The sequence below is a fragment of the Botrytis deweyae genome (assembly GCF_014898535.1).
Source record: "Botrytis deweyae strain B1 chromosome Unknown BDEW_006, whole genome shotgun sequence".
NCBI lineage: Eukaryota > Fungi > Ascomycota > Leotiomycetes > Helotiales > Sclerotiniaceae > Botrytis > Botrytis deweyae.
This window is the reverse complement of record NW_024066213.1, coordinates 829,322-850,346: the sequence shown is the minus strand read 5'-3', so window position 1 is coordinate 850,346 and position 21,025 is coordinate 829,322. Positions and strand designations below refer to the sequence as shown.

The following is a 21,025-nucleotide window of genomic DNA, read 5'->3' as shown; positions in this document are numbered from 1 at the left end:
GGGAAAATAGTGCTCATAGGGTAATTTAGAATACTACAGTTGTAACAACTACCCAGGATCAAGGGCAAAGCCACATCATATGCAACTTTCCCTCCACGTGGCGCACCCTTTCTACGACGTGAATATATGTGAAGCTAGACCCCTTTGGTTCACCGAGTTTTAGGGTGGAAGAGTGGTTTGGACGTGTATGTAGGTGAAGGGCGAAGCAAGCGGAGCCAAAAAAAGTGAGGCTGCATATATGTATGTGTATCCATTGTCTGTATGTGGAAGGAGGGGTATTCTTGATTCTTTAAGGGATATCTTCATGGGCGTTGAAGCTTGCTCACAGGGCATTGTTGGGTTTGGTGTTGCATACATGCGGAGATCTTGAAGATTAAATTCATATGTGAGCAGACACTACTCGGTGGCATGGGAAGAAGATGTGGAATATTTGTAAACACGACTTCTTCGTCGTACTCGATCTTCAATGCGGATAGCCGAGTATGTGTAGCATTTGAATGTAGATTTGGGTGGAATTGATGCGATAAATGTGGAATGGGGTGAAATGGGCAAGAACGAAACCAACCCCGATTGATCTAACCGACCCAGCGAATTCACGAACGAAAATGCATGTTAAACGCTTGATTACACCAATTAGATCGAGATGCATTAATTGCGACCGCGATACAGACTCGGTAAGAGACGTATTTGAAATGGTCTCTGTTATCATTTGGGGGCTGTTTTCAATATCGGCGATTGGGAGGTTGGAGCATTGGATGGTGTGGGTGGGGGCTAGAGTGCTGACACCTATAGAAGGAGAATGAATGGAATGAAGTGAGAGAAAATTAGAAAAGGGAAAATAGGAAATGGGAAATGGAAAGGGAAAGGAGAGGGATTGGATCTTCTTGGCTGTACAATGCATGCTTTGAAGCAGAACCGAATGCGAATATTGTGCTACCGCAAATTCTGGAGTAAAAGCTGTCTGTACTGTCGTTCTTTCTAAGCGAAGGCAGCGGAAGAAAACAAAGTTTCCCCAATAAACCCGACCGTATCGAATGAGAATTTTGTTTTGTGCCGAGAGAACTTTCTCAATTGACGGAACGGCTTGTGGATTCTATTCGAATGACGGCTAAAACAATAATCATCGTTCTCGAATTTTGAAGAATTGACGTCGAGGTCTGCCTAGCGGTCGCCTTGTCCGCCTTACACCATGTACAGGGATAATTTTGTGTGCCATTGGTCCTGAAGTGGAATTCATGTTGGGAGGGTAGCAAAAGGAAACGAAAGAGCGACGAAATGAAATGAAAAGAAATGTATGGACAGCTCCATCTGCACGATTGACTAGCTCGGTCGGGTCTCCACTCGCATCATGATTGAGAATTTCGACATGGGGAAATGTTTGAGGTGATATGCGGTGCCCTGTCAGAGCTGCTTCAAGCCATCAAGGAACATGAGGAATGATGAGGGGCGCAGCACAGGGAGAGTCATCGATCTCCAATACTTTGGATGGGCTCAGGGGGTATGCACGCCAAAGTCGACATACAGAAACGTTTGAATTATGTGAGGAGATCCTTCACCGGCCTCCTGTGCGGCCTACCCTTCTTCTCACCATGCGGCTCTGTGCTAAATTGCACATGAATTTGTCGGTCCCAAATGGTACACATATGAACTTTTGTGGAGGATATGTTGAGGCTTGGTCCACGTACATTAGAGATTTGTCGTGCCGTTTCTGGTTTCTTTGTTTTCTTGTATCATCTAAATACATCATATCTATCACACATACAACAACTGCGCCTATCGATCTCGCTACTTCGCCTCAGACTTTCCCCAAGTCTCAATATCTCCATATTCGACTATTGACCAGTGGATTTTCATGACCTGACATTTTCTAATTCCTGATTGTGTTTGTGCATAAATAAAACAAGACGTCGTGTGAAAGAGATTTATTATTGTTTGTTTGTTATTTGCAAAAGGATTTGTTGGAAGTCGCAGCAAGGTGGAGATACTCGAATTACGTTTGTGAGTTCTGTTTGTTCTGTTTGTTGTCTCTCCTGTCCTGTCGTCTTAATTCATGAGTTTATTTGGGCTACACAAGAAACTCATTCCCGCAGTAGGATCAATAAGAAAGCAAACAAATATCAGCTCTATTCCTTCCAAGCTTATTGCTTTGTATCTCTTTCTCTTCTAGAAGCTTAGCTCCACCCTATCTCTCCAGTTTAGGATTGTGGGGGCCAAAAGCAAAAAGTAACCCGAAGACACATCTATATTGGCTATTCGATTACTTAAACTTATATTATTTGGACATCATGTCTTACGAAACTTTACCTTACTCGACCATGGAACCGCCTTTCTTCCAGGAGAATAGATCAAACCCTCAATCTTTCCGTCATGAGGATTTGATGGACATTGAAAGTTCTTGGATCCAGAATATCGATCCACTTCTTCGTCAATCTCAAATGGGCTCTCCGGATTTCGATTACCGTCAAGATTTACCACAGCAACCTTTACAAAGATTCATCACAGAGCCAGGACGAGCTCTCTTTACTACTGTTCCAGCCATGTCTCACTTTGATAGCTTCTCCAGACCACCTCACAGAGCATTCGAACCCGTTAGTGTTTATCCTCAAGCTTCTCGAACAAGAATGATATCTCCTTCTCCTTCCCAAGAGCTCTCTTCCAACTGCAGTAGTGCTCGAAGCCCAGCTACCGAAACAGATTGGTATCACGATGGATACTATTCCTCTCAAGGCCAAGATGATTACACCCTACCCAATACCTCTCATACTACTTCGCAAAACTTCTCTGATTTATGGACATCACCACAAATTCTATCCGGACAGCCCACTGGATATCCATGTGTTAATCTTAGTGATGTTCAGGCATTTGCCGATCCGCAAGAAATCAAATTCGAGACCGATGAAACATATGTCGATTATGCGATCCAAGCATCGGAATCTGGGAGTCACAAATTAGCTTCTCATATATCACATTATAGAGATGAGGGATTGGGAGCTTCGATTCGAGATGCTGCATCTCCTCAAGCAATTTCTATTCAAGCTTCGAATCATGACAATACATCTACAATTTCTAATGCTGATATTGATATTGATGCAGAAGGCGATGATATCGATATTAACAATAATGGGGAAATAGACATGGAGACAGAGGTCGATTCCGAACTACTACCCCAAGATGGAGACATCGAAGAAGATGACGAACCATCAGACACAGAATACACACCCCGTCCCTCCACGCGCAATCCACGCAAACGCATCAGCACAGCTAAACCCTACTCTCCCCCCACCTTAAAACGCAACCGCATATCCAAATCCTCCACATCCGCATCTAAATCCTCTTCCAAACTCTCTTCCGGAGGTTTCTCCTGCAAACAATGCGCCTCCACCGGCTTCAAAGACACTCCCACTCTCCAACGCCACATCGCATCCGCGCACACGCGGGCTTTCATCTGCGTCTTCAATTTTGCCGGGTGCGATAGTACCTTTGCTTCGAAAAATGAATGGAAGCGACATGTTTCTTCTCAGCACCTCAATCTGCAAGCTTGGGTGTGTACTCTCGGATCCTGCGGCAAGGTTCCGCTGAATTCGCACTCGCACTCGGGGTCTGCGATGCGGAAAGGGGTGGAGGGGAGTGCGCAAGCGCGTGGTTATGGGGAAGTTAAAGGGGCGGAGTTTAATCGGAAGGATTTGTTTACGCAGCATTTGAGACGCATGCATGCGCCGTTTGAGGTGAAGAGGAAGGGGAAGCGCAATGGGGAGTGGGAGGAGCGGGTGAGGGTTTTGCAGAGGAGTTGTGAGAGGAGTCGACGAGAGGCGCCGGAGAGGTTGGGGTGTCCGGCGAGGGGGTGCGCGCAGCGGAAAGAAGGGCTGGGAGTGTGGTTTGAGGGGAGAGGATGCTGGGATGAGAGGATGGAACATTTGGGGAAACATTTGGAGAGTGCGGCTGGGGAGGGGGGAGTCATGAGACAGGAGGATGATGGACTTTTTGTGGAGTGGGCGGCTGAGCAGAAGATTATTGAGAGGGGGGGGAGGGGGGAATGGATTCTTTGTGCGGGGAAGGGGGGGCATGGGTGGGCGAGGAAAAGACTTGCGCCGGGTTTGGATAGGAGTGAGGGGAGAGTGGGGGGGAGATGTGTGGGAATCAAGGTGGAGGGTGGGATGGAGGAGGATCTGGATGCCGAGGGAGAAGATGAGTAATGAATGAGTGATGATGGTATTTGAGGGAATGGAACTTCTCTCTCCCTTTCTCCCTCCCTTCCTTTCTCTCTTTTTTTCTTGAAGTGTAGGATTGTGAAGGATATGAATTTGAATTTGAAGTTTCCAGCCACGCAGGCTCACGAAGTACAAAGTACTCAAAACGAAGTACTCAAAACGAAGTTACGAATCACGGTTACAGATTATGGATAACCTTAATGCGGCGTTACATTCCCACCACCACATTTATTTTCATTATATTTCCTATTCTCGGGCTGGGGTTAAGAGAATTAATTACTTAGATGGTGTTTTTTATATATGATGTTATGTTTTGTTTTGTTTTGTTCTGTTCTAACATAGTGATAAATAACGATTGTGTATTTTCTTTCTTCCTCTGGTGGGAGCGGGAATGGGATTAGTTACTTGTGTTGGGTAGATCAGGTTAGGTTCGATCAATAATGAATTGCTTAATGCATACCTATGGATAGCTTGATAGGTATCTATTTTTTGCAATCTGGATACTGGAAGGTTTGAGTGAATTGTAGAAGCATGACGTGTTGAATTTGCTACTCTGTGCACAGCGACAAGGGAGTTGAATTGGTATATTGATATTTAGGATGTACTGTCCACCAGGTCTTGCAATGTGGGTATCCATATGAATGAAGCATTGGAGGGTCCAGATTAAATCTGTGGCAAAAGGCAATACTCTTGCTACCTCTCAAAGACACATCATTATTTGAGAATAATCCTCTCCAGACTGACTCAACCCCTATTAACAATCTCCTGTCTACCGACAATCTTCGCCAACCTTTCTTCACTCTGTGCCTCTCCTTCTTTAAACCCCATCGCACTCGCTAAGCTTCTCGCTTCTTCATATCTTCTCCTTGCTTCCTTGATATCCCCATCCATTTCTGCGAATTCTCCTAGATTATGTGTTGCAACAGCACACCCGAGATCACATTCTTCAGTTCTTTCTGGGGGTGCTATCTTGGCACAAATTTCTAGGGACTTGGTAGCCCATGCGCGGGCATTTTTGATTTGTTGCGAGCGGGATATTATGGGCTGGCCTAGCTCTGGTGGTGGATTTTGTTGGGCCAGTGAGATGGAGAGATTGTTCACTATGGAAGGTGGTTAGTGGGTGGCTTTGGGAAAGTGGAGACAGAACAAACTTAGAACGGCTGTGTGGCAGGTAGCTGGAGTAGAAAGTGCGATAGCTTGGAGAAATAGGGGTGCGGCAAGGTGGTGTTTATCGGTTGCTTCATAGTGATGTGCAAGAGCTAGAAAGAAATTAGCTTGATCCGAATTGACGTCTTGAATGGAAATATAAACCTTCAAAAGTTCCGCCCATCTCTTCGTCCGATAACCAAACCTCTTCCCCAGGTCTGATTCCCTCTTTCTGTCTCCTCATTTGTTCTTTTAATATAGTCTCCACCGCATACACCAAGCTTTCCTCGGCCTTATCTGGTTGTAAGACATATTCCCCGTTGTATAAATCAGCAATTTTGACACTAATCTCTACCATCCTCCTCAGAACTCTCGTCCGCTTGCCAATATTCCTCTCCAAATCTCCCAATTGCTCCATCCATTTCCCACAGTCATCTCTCATAATTTCGTAAACACCAATCGCCTTATCATAGGCTTGAATTTTCTCCAACAAAACACAAACGGAAATTTTGATTCCGAGATACTCGTCAGAAAATGGATCCATACCCATCTCATCTGCAACTCGTAAAGCCTCTTTGTAATATTTAATAGCATTCTTAGGTTCAAGAGACATGTTGGTGTAGTAAAGGGCCTTTCGCAGTTGCTTTGCTACAGGTTCGGGAAAGGCTTTGAAACCGTCGATTATGTATTTATTATACCACCAATTGATATATCCTAGACAGAAGACTCCGAATCCTATACTGTATTTGCAAATGCTGTATTAGCACTGCACATCAAAGCCGTAAAAGCGGACGGATATGAGGTGTAAATTACGCTATGGTAGCTCCGGTCATGCTATATGGATGTGCTTTAAAGAGTATTTTGGCATTCCTCGTGAATGAGCCTTTGGAGCGGTTAACCTTAGGTTGTGCTCCTCGTGTAGATTGCCACCTCTGCTGCTGTGCTCGACATGGTACGGAGTTTCTGGTAGCAGGTCTACTGGACCTTGTAGCTTGCACTCGTTGTTGACGAAGACATTGTGATGCGCGATTCGAAGCGCCGGCAGACCCGAGCGAGGTTGCGAACCTTGGTGTAAACATTTCGGGAGCTGATTCTATACCAATCGCACAATTGAATATGGAAATCTAGGCACAATTGTCGTTCGCGCAGTTTATGAAGCTTTGGTCGTCCGGGAGCTTCATAAAATTAACGATTTCCTTCCTGCAAGACATTTCACCCTAACCAAAACCCCTGTCTCCCGCAATGCGCTAACCAATGAATGACGCTACCCCACATCATGGACGAACGTCAGCTTTCTGTTCCATCGCAATATTTCTCTTCAATCAAGCTTCACTTCTTATAACACGTTGTATTCAAAATGGCTGGTAAATTCGAACCTAAGACTCCTGTTACTCTGAACCCTCCAAAGTACGATCCTATTTCGGTGGAAGAACTTGCAAAATGCAATGGTAATCACGACCTCTTTGAAATCTCTAGAGATGAGGGGCTAACATGTTAAAAGGTTCTGCTAGCGATAAATGCTATGTTGCAATCAAGGTACATTCTTAACTTTGCACGTTTCACACTGCAATGCGCAAAGCTCATAAGACCTAGGGCAAAGTCTACGATGTAACAGGAAACAAAGCATATCTTCCTGGCGGTGCTTACAATGGTATTTCTTTCCAATCCCTTTTATTCAATTTCGCGTGTTCTCCCACTAATCTCTCTTCTACACTTTCAGTCTTTGCTGGCCACGATGCTTCCCGCGCTTTAGCCAAAACTTCTACTAAAGCTGAAGACGTATCCTCGGAATGGTTCGATCTCGATGATAAAGAGAAGGGTGTACTCGATGACTGGAACACATTTTTCTCGAAGCGATACAATATCGTCGGTCTCGTAGAGGGAGCGCAGAACTTGGATCCAAATGATAAAATAGAGGGTGCCTCGAGTTGAAAGTTAGCAGACGCATTATCGAAGTTATGAAGGTTGGACAGGTTGCGGTGTGCGATTCAGACATGAAATTGAATTTAGCGAGTTATGATTTGAGCTTAGCAGGCGAATCAAGTTTTCATTCGGTCTTGCAGGAAATACCTTTAGAAGGCACCTCGGTATACTTTATCAGGAGGTAGCCGGTCGAGAGTCAATGTCTGGTATATCATATAATTTCTAATTTCTGGTGCTCTGAGAGCCATCGTCACTCCAGCTCGATTGCTTCGCTACCCAAGCATCAGGCTGTATACCCCTTCAAAGCATATGCTCTCCATAAGTATCCCCCCCTCTATCCTAAAACAGTCTCTCCAAAAAACATAAAACGAAATCACAACCACCATTCTTTTAAAAGACCAACAAGGTTAAATAAAGCACTCAAAAACCTTGCCATTCTCTCATATTGGGCAGGAGAAGAGCCCTATCAAAGGAAAACACCATGCAACACTCCTGGTCGCTACGCTACGAGGAGTCGTTATTCATTACTTTTCGACTTTGCTTGTTCGCCAACGAAGAATCCATTCTAGTAATGAGGATGCAGTGAAACACGCCCCCTACCTACTCAATCTCAGGAGAGCAATGGATCAATTTTCTGTCATTTGTCTGCCTTCTTTGTCTTTCCCACTGTTTCAAACTTGAGTTTATTTTATTTTGGTTATATGGAGATCGAGTAACAGAAAACATGACTTGTATTTGTAAAGTGCGTGCGATGCTTCGAGTTGCGTGAACTTTTTCTCGGTCGATGTGATCTGACTAAAGGAAACTAGACTAGTGCGGGAATGACGAGAGGTAGAGGAGTGCTAATGCCGTAAAAGGATAGTGCTGATAACGGAGCGCAGAATGTATGGGTGTTTATGGGTGTTGGTGCACTCAAGAATGTACATTATTTCTCATGATTAACCCGAGCAAAGCCTGCTGATGGGAAGAGACGAGTTCGATGTTAGCAAAGCAAGATCCACCTCACCTCGTGTCCTAAATTAACCGAGCCATAGATGTAATGATATCATAAATTTGACATGGTTTTTATATTTCCTAGATAATTTCTCCAAACTCATAGCCAGAGAAGACTATCCAACCAATCCCACTACAACCTTTGCCCATCCAGATTCCCAACAACCCCATAACTCCTCGGATCAAAAAGCAATGCACAAACATAGGTATCCCGAGTCAGCCACGCCTCAAACGCCTTCCCAATGCATCTCAATACTAGAGAAGATTATGTTGGCACGGTCGAGGATAGATGAAATCAAGGAAGCGAGCGAATACGAATGCAAATCTTCTTCCCGCATAGCTAAATATATGTAACTCAGTCCCTAAACAATTCGCTGGAAACGTGCCGCCGAAATAAATATTCAAAGACGATTGACTGAGAATAGACGTTCCATTCATGCCATGCAGGTTTTCATATTTTCACTGCACACAAGGCAATCATTTCTTCAAAACGGCATCGTACATGGTAAACAGAATCCCAATGCCAGTCCCAACAAGCGTGCTCTGATAGCCCCCATAAAGTGCCGAATTAATTCTTGCCACGTGCTCAAGGTCCACGAGCCCACCAAGAGTTGCGCCCTGGCCGTAAACTACGAATGTTATAAGTCCCTTTACGATGTTGAATGTCAGTGGGTCAAACGAATAATGTTTGCTTCGCGTGCTTGGTTTGCTTGTCAGATTGTAGAAGTATGCTGCAAACAACGGAAGTAAGAGACTTGTGGATAGCCATAGAGCAAAGGGGCCCCAGAATGACGTGGTCAACAAAAGGAACAGATCCGGAATTTTTACCGCGTATTCGGAGGTATTCAGGTAATGGAGCGGGGGAATTGTGAATGCGTATTTGTTTTGCAAAAGCTCTGGTTGAAGTTGTAGTGCCTCTGATAGTAGCATGATGAATTCAAGGGCCACGACGGTTGATACAGTTTCACGAGCAGTCTCCACAGCTTCGACTATACCCAAATCCTTGTAGTATTCATTTGCTTTCGCGCGTAAAACTGCCGTGCGTCGATCGATAACATCTGCGACAACGGCAGGAGATGGTGGGATAGGGACGTTTGATGCAAATGTGATCGCGTTCGCGCGAGGAGTTTGTGTAAGAGCAGTACTAGAGCGCGCAATTGCTCTTTCAGATTCTGAATCATCACTACAAAAGTGTTAGTAACTCTTTCAACAAAGTAACGCGCTTGGCGCGTCGCAACACGTACGTAGTTTGGTTTCCGACCTCCGAAATTTCTGACGCAAGTCTAGTTCTGCGTCTTAATGATCTTTTTGTGTCCATTTCCTCGTGGGCAGAGGATGGTTCCTTTTTCACAGGTGAAGCACCGGATCTTCTATTATAGTATGGTATGAGGCGCGTCTCGTTAGCTAGCTGCGATTCATTTTCAACCAGGTAGTCTTCGAGCGCAAGCTCAAGTTCTGTCTTCTTGATACCATCGATACTGAGAGAATGGTCAGTGACTTCTGTTGCAAAGCTGGTGAGATATGTGGGTGTCGTATACTATTTAAGTCCAATTGAATCCGCAAGCTCCATCAAATCCCCCTTTCGTTGCGCCTTAATCCAATTTGCTACCCCGGACATGATTGTATATGATGGCTGCTTCGCGAAAGAATGCGATCGTGGTAATTATATTCGATAAGTGTTTGTAGAATGGTGCGGGGATATCTGATGTCTGCTTTTCGGGTTATCGTGCGAAGTTTGGGCAGATATTGTGGGGTGCCGAATGAGGAAGGAATCGCGTAGTATGTCAACAAACAAGCGCTAGAGCTTTCACGTGATTAACTTAAATCCCTAGCTCGGAGTCGCAGAGTACTGTTGAAGATATTCTGGGTTGGATCAGTCTTGGTATGTTACATAGTAACTCTTTTCCAAATCTGCTGATGACCTCTGGGTGTTGAGCAACCCTTCTTTATGAAGTTCTGATCCTGTCGTTGTCATGGGAGATTCAAGGAACTCCTTGTAAGAATACTCGAGTCCTGGGAAGGAATGTGCGCAACACTCGCTGCGAACGGATAGACGCGAACATCGTTTTCGATCAATTTTATGTCTGCATTGAATTATTTCCATCCCGTGACTTAATACATGAAAAGGACAGATGAAAGCGACCTTTTGACACAATCTCTGTACATGTTTGAGAATGAAAGTTCTGAAATAATTTTTATTGTTATCCTTTTCCATTGGATCAGGCAATGACCATCGAGCAGTCTGGTATCATGAGGCTAAAGCACTAATCTATAATATTTACAAAGCGTTCCTCCCCCTTTTTTACCAGTCGTACCGGAATAAAACCAGGGTGAAGTTTCAGAGTGATGAGTGACGTAGCCCCTCTAATCGTCTCTCTTGCCTTCCTTTGCGCCTTACTATACAATTCCCTCTTCTCGTCTGCGGACATCCCAAAAACTTCTTCATCTGTAGCCCACTCATCGACTGCAAGCTCCATTGAGTACTTTTGCAAAACTACAGCCAGTACGCCCATGACCTCAACCTGGGCTAATCTTCGACCTAAGCAAGATCGAGCGCCATCGGAGAAAGGAATGTAAGAACCCCTGACTGGGCGAAATAATCCTTCGGATGTGGTTTTCCCTGTGAAGCCACCAAAATCATCATCCTCAGAGGAATCATTGGCGCTGTCATCTTTTCCTAATTGCTTAATGAGCCATCTCTCTGGTTTGAAGTCATCGAGATCGTTATTCTGCGTGGTGATTTTCGAGGGCTCAGTTGGCCAGTACCTAGGATTTCTATGGAGTCCTATCGTATTAAGGTTTATATGGGCTCCAGCGGGGAGAGTTATTTTCTTTCCATCAATAAAAATTGTTTGATCGTGGCCTTGACCAACTGATTTAGGAATATTAACCACAGGAGGCATGAGGCGAAGTTGTTCATTGAGCGTGGCTCCGACCATACCACCCATGAGGACGTTTATATTTTTCTCATAATCCCAGGTCTCAGGAGATTCATCACCAAAGATTCTTTGCACTTCTTCTTGGACTTGTCGCTGCGATCTAGGGCTAATGGCCAGTTCTACGAGGCAGAAGTGGACCGAGTTCGCGGTCGTCTCATGGCCCGCGACCATCATGACGAAGGCATTTCCCAAAATTTCCGAGTCCGAAAGGGCGACTTTGTTAGCTTGGCCCTTCTCGACTCGGTCCGGCGATGATTTAGTAGAACCCTGCGCACTTGAAGGACCGTATGAACTCTTTACCAGGAAGCCCATAATATCCATACCCTCACCTTCCTTACTCTCCATAGCATCCCGAGCCTTTTGGGCAAACAACTCGTTCATGTACTGACCGAAGTTTTCAAAAGATTCTAGTGCTTTGTGGGCGGAATCAAAAGGCATTAACCCTGGGGACAAAATTAGTTCTCGTAAAAAACCAAGTTGTTCTTAGTACTTACTCAGAAGCCATTTAGGAAGAAATAGCACCCAGACTAAAGTCTCTAAAAGAGTACTCAAAGATCTCTCGAAGCTCATCGTGTGGCCTTCAGGCGCTTCATTACTGCTGTAAACGGATTCTTGTTCCTTGCTCCTCGCTTTCTCTCCTGGCCATAATAGACGAACCCCAAATCCAATCCTGCTTATAATGTGCAATGTAACTCTCATTGTATCAGTAGGAACTTCTTTCAAAGTCACATTCCCTCTCCCGTCAGGACCCAACCATCTTCTCAACATTCCCTGTGCTTGTGTACAAGATTCTGCAAACACTAGCGCGTTGTTCTTCTCAGTAAAACTCGGTGAAGATATCTTTCTATGCCCCCTCCATTCAATTCCTTCGGTTGTTATAACATTCCGACCAAATATCTCGAGAATACGGTACGATTCAAGAGGTTTGGGAAAGGCCTCTCGACGACTTGTTATCTGATGAGTCGCTTCTGCATTTGAGATAAATCCAAGGATTGATCCAGGGGAAACAGTTAAAAATGCATCGCCGTTTTTAGCAAATGGATGGTAGAGTTTCTCCCAGCACCAATCTGGTGTCATGTAACTAAATTTTGTTAGAGTTGCCCTCAATACTGTTGGTTGTTATCACTTACTCAATCCAACTTTCTGTCCATGTTGTCGGTAGCTTTTTGATGAAAGGTAGCCATACACGATGAGTTATCAACCAAAATGGATTATAAAGGCTAATCGCTGGAATTAATTAGTATATGAGGATCCAAAAAGATAACAAAACTCACGAGTTATCACATATGGCAAACCTGAGCGTTTCGCAGCTGCAATATTCTTTTGTAATCCTACTATGTTCGAATACACCCAATAAATTGGAAGTGTAGCCAAAACAAGAGTGAACAGTGAAATCATTTCAATGATGTGCAGCACGGTCCAATTTTATTGATGTAGAACAAGTACCGATGCAAAAAGCAAATGGTTCTACAGTGGATGGCAAGATTACCAAAATTCGGAAATATCAGCGAATAATAAGTGTCGATAACATTGGAGATTGAAAGAGAATATCAATCTATTGTGTAGAGGGAAGGCAACTTCTCCAATGTTAAAAGGGGGCAGCAGCTAGCCATCATTATTAGATGCCACTTAAATACTACCTATCTAGTGGATAAGGGCCTAACCTCTCGGACGCTGGCTTTGCCGTTCAAACATATGGAAAGAGAAGCCGCATTCACTGATGTTTCGACCAATTAGCGTTTCTAGAATGTTGGTATGATATTGACTCTGAATCTTGTTCCGATGCCCAAACAATGCAAAACGTCTCGAGTTTGGTTTTATGTGCATAGCAATTACTACCTACGGAGGAAGGTGGAGTCTCGAAATGCACCAGAACTACTGTGGGAGTTCATATATTGATGATAACCTCGCACATCCATTAAATAAAATGATTTGGTGAAATCCATTCGATATGTAAGCTAATTTCTTATTTAATATATGCAAGCTATCTTAGAATCTCTTTTAGATGAATTTGATATGGATTATTGAAAACAGTGAGTTTTGATTGATTTTGGTGAGGCAATTCGGTAAATGTCAAACAAAGCTGACCCTCATCGACTACAAGCCTGAGTACATACTGTAATTGCTAGGATATTGTAACGTTATGAGATGACAATTGGCAAGACGAGCCGGACGTTCGTTCTTTGATAGAGGGTACTTGGTATGAGAGAAAGTGACAGACATTCCTTTGCCACAAATGTAAAAAAAAATCTAATGACGTCCATGGTATTACACATTCCGTAATCTATTTCGAGTTCGTTTTCGTATTGCAGACGCACCGCCAATGACAAGAATGCCCGGATTTCGCGTACTCTGGGAAACACGTCACATCTTATTGGATGTTGTTCACGTTTCTTGTAGATCTCTGGCTCGCCGACGAAGCGTGCTTCGGATATCGAGTAACCGGCTCTTAACCAAAGCTTTGTTGTTTTGAAAAACGTGCTCAAGAACTTAATTGTTGAGACGGGTCAATGACACTTGCTTGAATTATCTCGTAAACCATGTTATGTTGGCAAAGCAGAAAGTTGGCTGACGAAACAGATACCGGTATTTTGAGCAAAGTATATCAAAAAATAGAATGGACATCTGAACGACAACTCGTATGGAGATCGATTTGCTCAAGCATTTGCGCATTATTGATTTAGAGTCCTGCAGATAGATATGTTGTTTGAGCGGAGTATAAGTCTTCACCAAAGAAATCTCAAAGCTTTCAAGTTGCAATAATACACCAATTTCAACGCCCGAAATAGACGTATCACAATGCCAACAGATCACGAGAATGCTGACGATTGCATCTGGGCGATTGAAGCCGATCATTTGAAACTTAATGTCTGCGTTCTCGATGACTTGGGGCTTTCACGGATGACCGCAAATTATCATTCTCTATTTGAGAGTCTGACGGTCTAGAGAGTCTTGAGATCGATCTTTTGGGGGCATTTTATTTCAATTGTGACTGTCGAGTCCTTTTCAATGCCCAAATAAAACGCGGCAATCAAACAATCTTTTAGACTTCGTGCTTGTGTTTTGGTTTTTCGTTTTGTTCTTTTGGTTCGCTCGCGAGAGCCTGAGTCGATATTTACACAAAAGATATTTTGATAAGATAGCCCTCCAACGATGTTGCGCTTGACCTCCTCATTTCGATCATGACACGTGCATAACATTTACACGTGATCTGATCTGTTCCCAAAGCGGTATGGCCTGGTTCGAAGCGAGCCCACCAAACTTCAGTTTCCCAAAATTCCCAGAAATCTGATCAACGACGATACTAACAACAATCTATCCCAGCGACCACCAGATAAATCGCCAAGATGGTACGTTATATTTCAGTTTACTGTTGAATTGTTGGGTTCATTTGAACCTCGGAGGAGAGGCCGCTTGGGACTGTTGGAAAGCGAAAAACCAGAATTTCGAGAGAAGATTTGCGACATTTCGATGGAGAGCGATGAATGATGAATGATGGGCTCGAATACGGCATCGGACGCAAATCAAGCTATCATAAAGTTGCCGAGTGGACCATCTATCACTACTTGTTTCCGCAACACGACCACTTCACACGCGATTCCTCAATACATGCTGAATGATGGTCAATTTTGTCGAGGAGGTGGCGGAATTATTTGAGGGCGCACTATAGCAGAATGGTTTTATCAAGCTGGATTAAGGCTGACATGTTTTTTTTCTCCGTAGGTCAACGTCCCAAAGACCAGACGCACTTACTGCAAAGGCAAGGATTGCCGCAAGCACACCCAACACAAGGTCACCCAATACAAGGCCGGAAAGGTACAATCATCGCCCGACGTGTCGAAATCGATTAGTTAACAGGTTGGATTAGGCTTCGTTGTTCGCTCAGGGAAAGCGTCGTTATGACCGAAAGCAATCTGGTTATGGTGGTCAGACAAAACCCGTTTTCCACAAGAAGGCAAAGACCACAAAGAAGGTTGTGTTGAGATTGGAGTGCACATCCTGCAAGACGAAGGCACAGTTGGCATTGAAGCGTTGCAAGCACTTCGAGCTTGGGTACGGAATCCTCATTTCATTTGCGTTCAGCAAATTGCGCAGTAGATTGAATTATGGAGCTAACAATTTGACAGTGGTGACAAGAAGACCAAGGGTGCTGCATTGGTATTCTAGATTTGTGCGTGCTACGACAATTCTGTTTTCATCGGGGACAAATGGATGGGTCAAAGGATTTTGCGAGGAACATACACAAAACACTCAATGGTTGAGTGATGGGGCGCGGGAGAAAATGATGTGGTTGTACTCCTCGTACCTCATCCAAAGCTACCAAATGAAACATAGCAAAGTCTGCTGATGACATACCATTCTGGAAGTTTCTTGCGTGATATAGTGCTTGAAAATATTTGCAGCCATTTGCGTATGCGTGACTGGGCTTTACCATGGTGTTGAAGTGGACAATATGAATGCTTGTTATAACCAATTCTTTTTGCCATGCTTTATGCTAATGATGGGTGATTTCACTTGACGCACATGATGCACGTACAGGTTTTCCTGATAGTACTGCATTTCGGTCTTGAGTACGGCCTAGACGCGTCGTTGCAATGCCACCTAGCTCCTAGGACTGGAAAACCGTAGCGTTTTCTCTAGCTTTAGCTTGAATTGCCATACAAATGTTAGGCCTTTACATTAAAAGTAGCCTCTAAAAGTCCTAATGTATGGGCCAACAGAAAGATTTTGCAAATTCGTATCTGGGCACTGTTCACGCGTAGTTCATAGGAGACTAGGTTGCCTGATGTCACTACTTCAAGCTAGAACTTTTATGATATCATTTTGTACCGGGGTCTTACCCGCAATATGGGGTTTTCAAGAGATCCTTATGATTGATTACATTGAGATTATGATAAAGTCGGTAAGTGATGTTTTTCAATACATAGTCTAAAGCTTCGAAATGTGTCCGGAAACAGGAGACACTGTGTTATCACTTTGTGTCAACTTTTTCGCTGATTGGGAGCATGCCTTGGACTACACCTAGAATCCTTTTCCTAACATCACTGTCTCTCCACCTCCATACCACAACTGGCCTCTCCTACAATCCAACCCCTTTTCCTGTCCTACTACCCACTCTCCATCCTCATTTCTGGCTATCCCCTCACGTGGCCAATACTCCTCTTTGAGCCATAGATTGATTTCCTCAATCAAGTCTATCCAAGCCTGTCGCTTTTCAGGCGTATCGTGATCTTCCTGCGTGAGAAATCGTCCAACTGTGATATGTGAACTGGGGACTACGTAACGGGAGTCAACAGAGATACCCGTAGATCGGGCAATGGTAAATAGAGATTGGCGAAGATGGTGGTAGGTGAACGCATCGTCTTGGGCAGTTCTGGGATTGCGAGATAATGGCTCAGCGTTTGAGGTAAGCGATTCTCCAGCTGCCGGAAGAAAAGACAATGCAACTGCGGCGGCATCATAGGACAGTGTGGGCTTGATGAGACGTGCACGATGTTGGAGAGGATAGTCGGTCATGGTTGATATGGTGGATGTACCGAGTTGGTTAAGAATGGAGGTTATTTCTGGAGAGGTGAGGGAATGGGTTATCTCAAGTGCAGTGAGATGGCACTTGAGCTGGGGCATGAGCCAGAGCTCTAAGATATAGGTCAGTGTCAGGGACAATATAGGTATTTTGAGAGTAGAGGACAAGATTAGGGTAGATTGCCACATACTCGGAGCCAAAGCAAGTAGCTTTTGTTGAATCGTCCCAACCACTGCATCATGGCAAAGTCAGTTTTGCATGTCAAAAGACGACTCTGGGGGATGAAGAGTCAAAGCTGTATTGAGGAGTACATATACAGGTACATCAAAGTGCATTTTTTTTTAAATTCAGGAGCATAATCAGGTAGCAAGGAATTAGGATTGAGTGAACAGATTAAGCTTACATGCTTTAATATGTTGGGGAGGACGCGCCCAGAATACCAAGCAATGTCTAGGATCCTCAAAACCAGGCTCAATATTGGGATTCTCTAGCTTTTGCAGAACGGTATCCAGTATCATTTCTTGGAAATCAGGAGCCAGTATCTTTGCCTTCTGTTGGGCGTTGCGAGTTTCTCGATGAGTTGCATACTTAGCTTGTATTTCTGCCTGAAGGGGGGGAATCAGTCTAAAATGTGCGAACCGAATATCGTGAGTTTTTCATGTATGTGTTCAAGATTTGTATGTTACACCCAAATATAATTGTAGCGTGTTTGATCTGATGGGATATATGGTGTTGAGGGTAGAAAAGTAAATACCGGGTCATCGTGGCATGCTTCGATCAAAGCATCATATGGGTTGGCATATTTCGCAGTGTCAATACCTGACAAATCCTCGAATTTGTTCAAAGAGTCCGCCGAGCCAGCGAGGGTTACAGGAGCCATTTCTATTTTGGGCAAGGGTAGAGGTCTTGTGTGCAGGAAAGGAAGAATAGTTGATAAGTGTAGCAGTGGTTAATTCCCAAGTAACGATTGTCTCTTGGAGCTATTTAGAATTGAAACTTCTCTTGAAAAATTCATGAGCATTTATAAGTGGGATACATACGATGTATAATCATGTGTTTGATCTGTCACATACTACTGTCCATGAAGTGAAGTAACTGGGGTAGGAATTAGCTTCGGAAAGATCCGAAGTGACCTCTGGAAGCTCGGGCCCCTATTTCTGCTATTTGGATTTTGTCAAACCTTTTAACATACTCGCAACCTTTTCAATCAAACAACTCGAAGCCAATGCTCTAGGCAACAATTATCACCACTTGTATTGCTCCTGTTATATATCGTTTAGCCTAAGAAAATGTCAAACTCTCAACATCAGCAACTTGTCTGAAGAGGGTCTTTGCCTTTCATATCCAAGATGACACTTGTGAATTTAAGAGACAAAGAAGTGGAAGTTCATCAGTGTTTTGACCAGTTTCCCTTATTGCTGGGTGATATCAAGGACTGTCCACTCTGAATACATCTTCTGATGGCTCTCTCTTCTTAAATTTCAGGATATTCTTGCAAAATGGGAATGTGGGATTTCATGCTCATTCACTTACCATCGGCTTTTTGGATTTTTCTACCCGACAGGTCCAGACTTCCTCAAAGTTTCGAAAATATGGAGAGCTCACTCTTTTAGTTATGAGCTTTTAGCAGGCGTCTGGTTGAAGCAAACTGATCCTCTTTACCTTGTTGATTTCAGGTTATCATCCCCTTAGGCATTTATGCTATTGCCATACCTAAGTGGTACTTGATGCAATTTATATCTGAAAATGAAATAGATTACCTAGGGATGTTGAGCCCTAAATGACGGTATCATTCTATAGGACGCTCAATCTCTTCTGGAGATGATTCATATTTCCCTCACTTCTGTTGTCACATATATTGCCAGAGGTATAATTTCATGTGTGGGAACGTTTCTCTGAAGTCACTTCACCCGGCCTTAACGAACATCAAGGATGCTCACTCTTTGAAGCTTATTAGAATCATTCTTTTTCCTGCTGCAGCTTTGCAATACAGTCAAACTTTCTCCCTGAAGGGATCAGTCAACTATATCGCGGTATCTACCATTCCTCATCATACATCGGATTCTATCTCATACGATCTGAGCCAAGAGACTTACATAGGCCTACAAACGTTCTCGTCAGCCCCGGAGCTTTCTTTTCAGGGGCTCTTTATCCGTGGAATTGATCAAATGCAACTGTATCACGCTAAAATCTAATTCCAGCGAACACACGGCTGCGTCTTGGCCGCTAGTTGAGGATGCAAAACCTTCTTGTTGCTCGCAAATTATACACCTCTCTCAGTGGGTCATTGTATACCCATTAATTTGCAAAAGTCACGATACTCGAATGCTAAAGCTTTGGACTTCGTGCAAGGACTAGAACTATTGCAGCCACTACACTCGAACTTAGGACACTCGACCAAGAATCCTCGCCGGTTCACATGAGGACCTCGATATGACGAAAATTACGGTGGAAATGATGGATTGGGAACCTCAAACCCGCTTTCCCCCACACTACCTCGCAGTTGCGACCACTAGGTCGTAGGAAATTACAGATTGACGGAAACACAAGACAAAGCGGACGCCTTAATCCCAAATCTGGTATCTTTTTTTCTTGTTCAATGAAGATTCGGACGTCTGTCAGCATATTGGGAAAACATGGAGCAATTGACATCATCCTGTCAAATCCTTAACTTTATAGATCACAGAAGGAAATACAATCCAAGCACCTCGTTACGTATTTCTTTGCATATCACCGCTAGCATTACTAGCCAAGTGAAAATCCTCTCTGGTGGCCTCACAGAATTGCGGCACCGTGGTGTATATCATAGTCATACACCTTCTGAGCCGCCGCTCGATGGATTCCACTCTTGCCAATTTTCATGAATAGGAATAGATTGCATGAACGAACTCATGACTTCGAGACCTGCTATAGCTTGGCGAACTCAATACTTTGGCATATTTGTTCAAACACGATAGAAGCGACAAGGTAATGAATACGAGATAATAAAGACCTGCACTCCGCAATTTTTAGGCACAAAGAGTAGACTCATGGAAGAGGAGCTTAGTAGCTTTTTGTCATCTAGTCGTTTTTCCTATGATAATATGGGCTTTTCCAGCTGGCATAGACAATTCAGGTCCACCAAGTGGCAAGCTTGAAAGGAAACAGAAGGATGGACAAACCTCCTTACTGGATTGCCCCTCCTGCTCCAAGCCAACTGAAGATAAATAAAATAAACTTAGACCAACTAATACAGAAAGATTGCTAGAAAGGAAAGAGTTTATTGACTGGTCCATTCAAAGTAGTCAGGGCTTATTGTTTATTTACACGTTATGTGGTGGGTGTTAAGCAAAGACAATACGTGAAAGGTGTCATGCCACTTGTCATCCCATGCAGGCTTCTTTGAGAGATCACCTCAGCTATTTGGCGTTGGACATCCACGCCATTGGGTAGTTTTGAGGGAAAACCTACAAAGGAGTCGGCCATTATAGATGATGCAGTTTATTTCCCAAAGAGTGGATGGGTACCCACATCACTTGTAGTAAAGTGGTGGTGCTTATTCGCAAGTATATTTACCAGGCGCACTACAAGTGAGGAGACCGGAAGGCCCTTCACAAGAACTGATCTACCTGTATAGCCATAAGATAGAGATGCGTCGAAAACCACCGTTGTAAGATCGTGATCTGAAGGCATAGCTGCCTCGAAAGCTGATGGTGTTATGCCAAAGATAGGTAGGACGCACCTGCAAATCCCAGTTAGAGCCTAGATCGTTGATCTCGATTGAGATCTACTGGATCCGATTAGGCTGAGGTATTGCCCATGGTTTCGATTATAGTGCTGCAGTGAAGGCAGAAGGTAGGTAGCTCGATGAAAACTTGGAGATGAGATTGGTCGCTCGCAGATGCAGAAATTATTGGTCTAGCTCTTCCTTTGCCGCCCATGTTATTGTTTTTCTTATTGGTTGTTGACTCGGCTTCAATCAGCTTCAATTCATCCGGAACCTCAGCCTAGGGAATTATTGAAGGTATACACTCACATGCGGTAACTATTCCTCAAGCAATAGTTTGCTACTTCGAAGTTTGATTCACCTCAAATCATTGTCTGCATACCAGTGGCTGTCTTCGGATGAAGCTAAGCAAGAGGAACATGAGCAGTATCAAACAAAGGGCAATAATATCAACCAATTGATAGGTGAGCAAGAAACTTTAGCTAAAGGCGGTCAATGCAAATCGCTGCTGAGCGGGTGCGATCGGGCACATGGCTCGCTTCAGTTGCTAAAATTCTTCCACTCACGGGCGATTTCAAACACACAA

General features: G+C 43.9%; 7 protein-coding genes across 7 annotated transcripts; 3 read left to right on the top strand and 4 right to left on the bottom strand.

Moving 5' to 3' along the window:
• Positions 1-2,285: 2,285 nt before the first annotated feature.
• EAE98_003464 (uncharacterized protein) lies at positions 2,286-4,193 on the top strand (the record flags this gene model as incomplete). Its single annotated transcript, XM_038951084.1, has 1 exon — positions 2,286-4,193. The coding sequence occupies one exon, from the start codon at positions 2,286-2,288 to the stop codon at positions 4,191-4,193; it is 1,908 nt and encodes a 635-aa protein (XP_038812548.1).
• A 759-nt stretch (positions 4,194-4,952) lies between these two features.
• On the bottom strand, positions 4,953-6,433 carry EAE98_003463 (uncharacterized protein; the record flags this gene model as incomplete). The annotated part of the gene is made up of 4 exons (XM_038951083.1): positions 4,953-5,308; positions 5,360-5,467; positions 5,520-6,094; positions 6,168-6,433. The coding sequence occupies 4 exons, from the start codon at positions 6,431-6,433 to the stop codon at positions 4,953-4,955; spliced, it is 1,305 nt and encodes a 434-aa protein (XP_038812547.1).
• A 278-nt stretch (positions 6,434-6,711) lies between these two features.
• Positions 6,712-7,286, top strand: EAE98_003462 (uncharacterized protein; the record flags this gene model as incomplete). The annotated part of the gene is made up of 4 exons (XM_038951082.1): positions 6,712-6,802; positions 6,856-6,890; positions 6,948-7,005; positions 7,075-7,286. 4 exons carry the CDS (start codon positions 6,712-6,714, stop codon positions 7,284-7,286), a joined length of 396 nt encoding a protein of 131 aa, XP_038812546.1.
• Positions 7,287-8,747: 1,461 nt separating this feature from the next.
• On the bottom strand, positions 8,748-9,888 carry EAE98_003461 (uncharacterized protein; the record flags this gene model as incomplete). The annotated part of the gene is made up of 3 exons (XM_038951081.1): positions 8,748-9,453; positions 9,515-9,748; positions 9,809-9,888. The coding sequence occupies 3 exons, from the start codon at positions 9,886-9,888 to the stop codon at positions 8,748-8,750; spliced, it is 1,020 nt and encodes a 339-aa protein (XP_038812545.1).
• Positions 9,889-10,534: 646 nt separating this feature from the next.
• On the bottom strand, positions 10,535-12,607 carry EAE98_003460 (uncharacterized protein; the record flags this gene model as incomplete). Its single annotated transcript, XM_038951080.1, has 4 exons — positions 10,535-11,652; positions 11,704-12,290; positions 12,340-12,436; positions 12,484-12,607. 4 exons carry the CDS (start codon positions 12,605-12,607, stop codon positions 10,535-10,537), a joined length of 1,926 nt encoding a protein of 641 aa, XP_038812544.1.
• Positions 12,608-14,556: 1,949 nt separating this feature from the next.
• On the top strand, positions 14,557-15,376 carry EAE98_003459 (uncharacterized protein; the record flags this gene model as incomplete). Its single annotated transcript, XM_038951079.1, has 4 exons — positions 14,557-14,559; positions 14,933-15,025; positions 15,078-15,262; positions 15,337-15,376. The coding sequence occupies 4 exons, from the start codon at positions 14,557-14,559 to the stop codon at positions 15,374-15,376; spliced, it is 321 nt and encodes a 106-aa protein (XP_038812543.1).
• Positions 15,377-16,231: 855 nt separating this feature from the next.
• On the bottom strand, positions 16,232-17,613 carry EAE98_003458 (uncharacterized protein; the record flags this gene model as incomplete). The annotated part of the gene is made up of 4 exons (XM_038951078.1): positions 16,232-16,845; positions 16,924-16,965; positions 17,137-17,338; positions 17,488-17,613. 4 exons carry the CDS (start codon positions 17,611-17,613, stop codon positions 16,232-16,234), a joined length of 984 nt encoding a protein of 327 aa, XP_038812542.1.
• Positions 17,614-21,025: the final 3,412 nt, after the last annotated feature.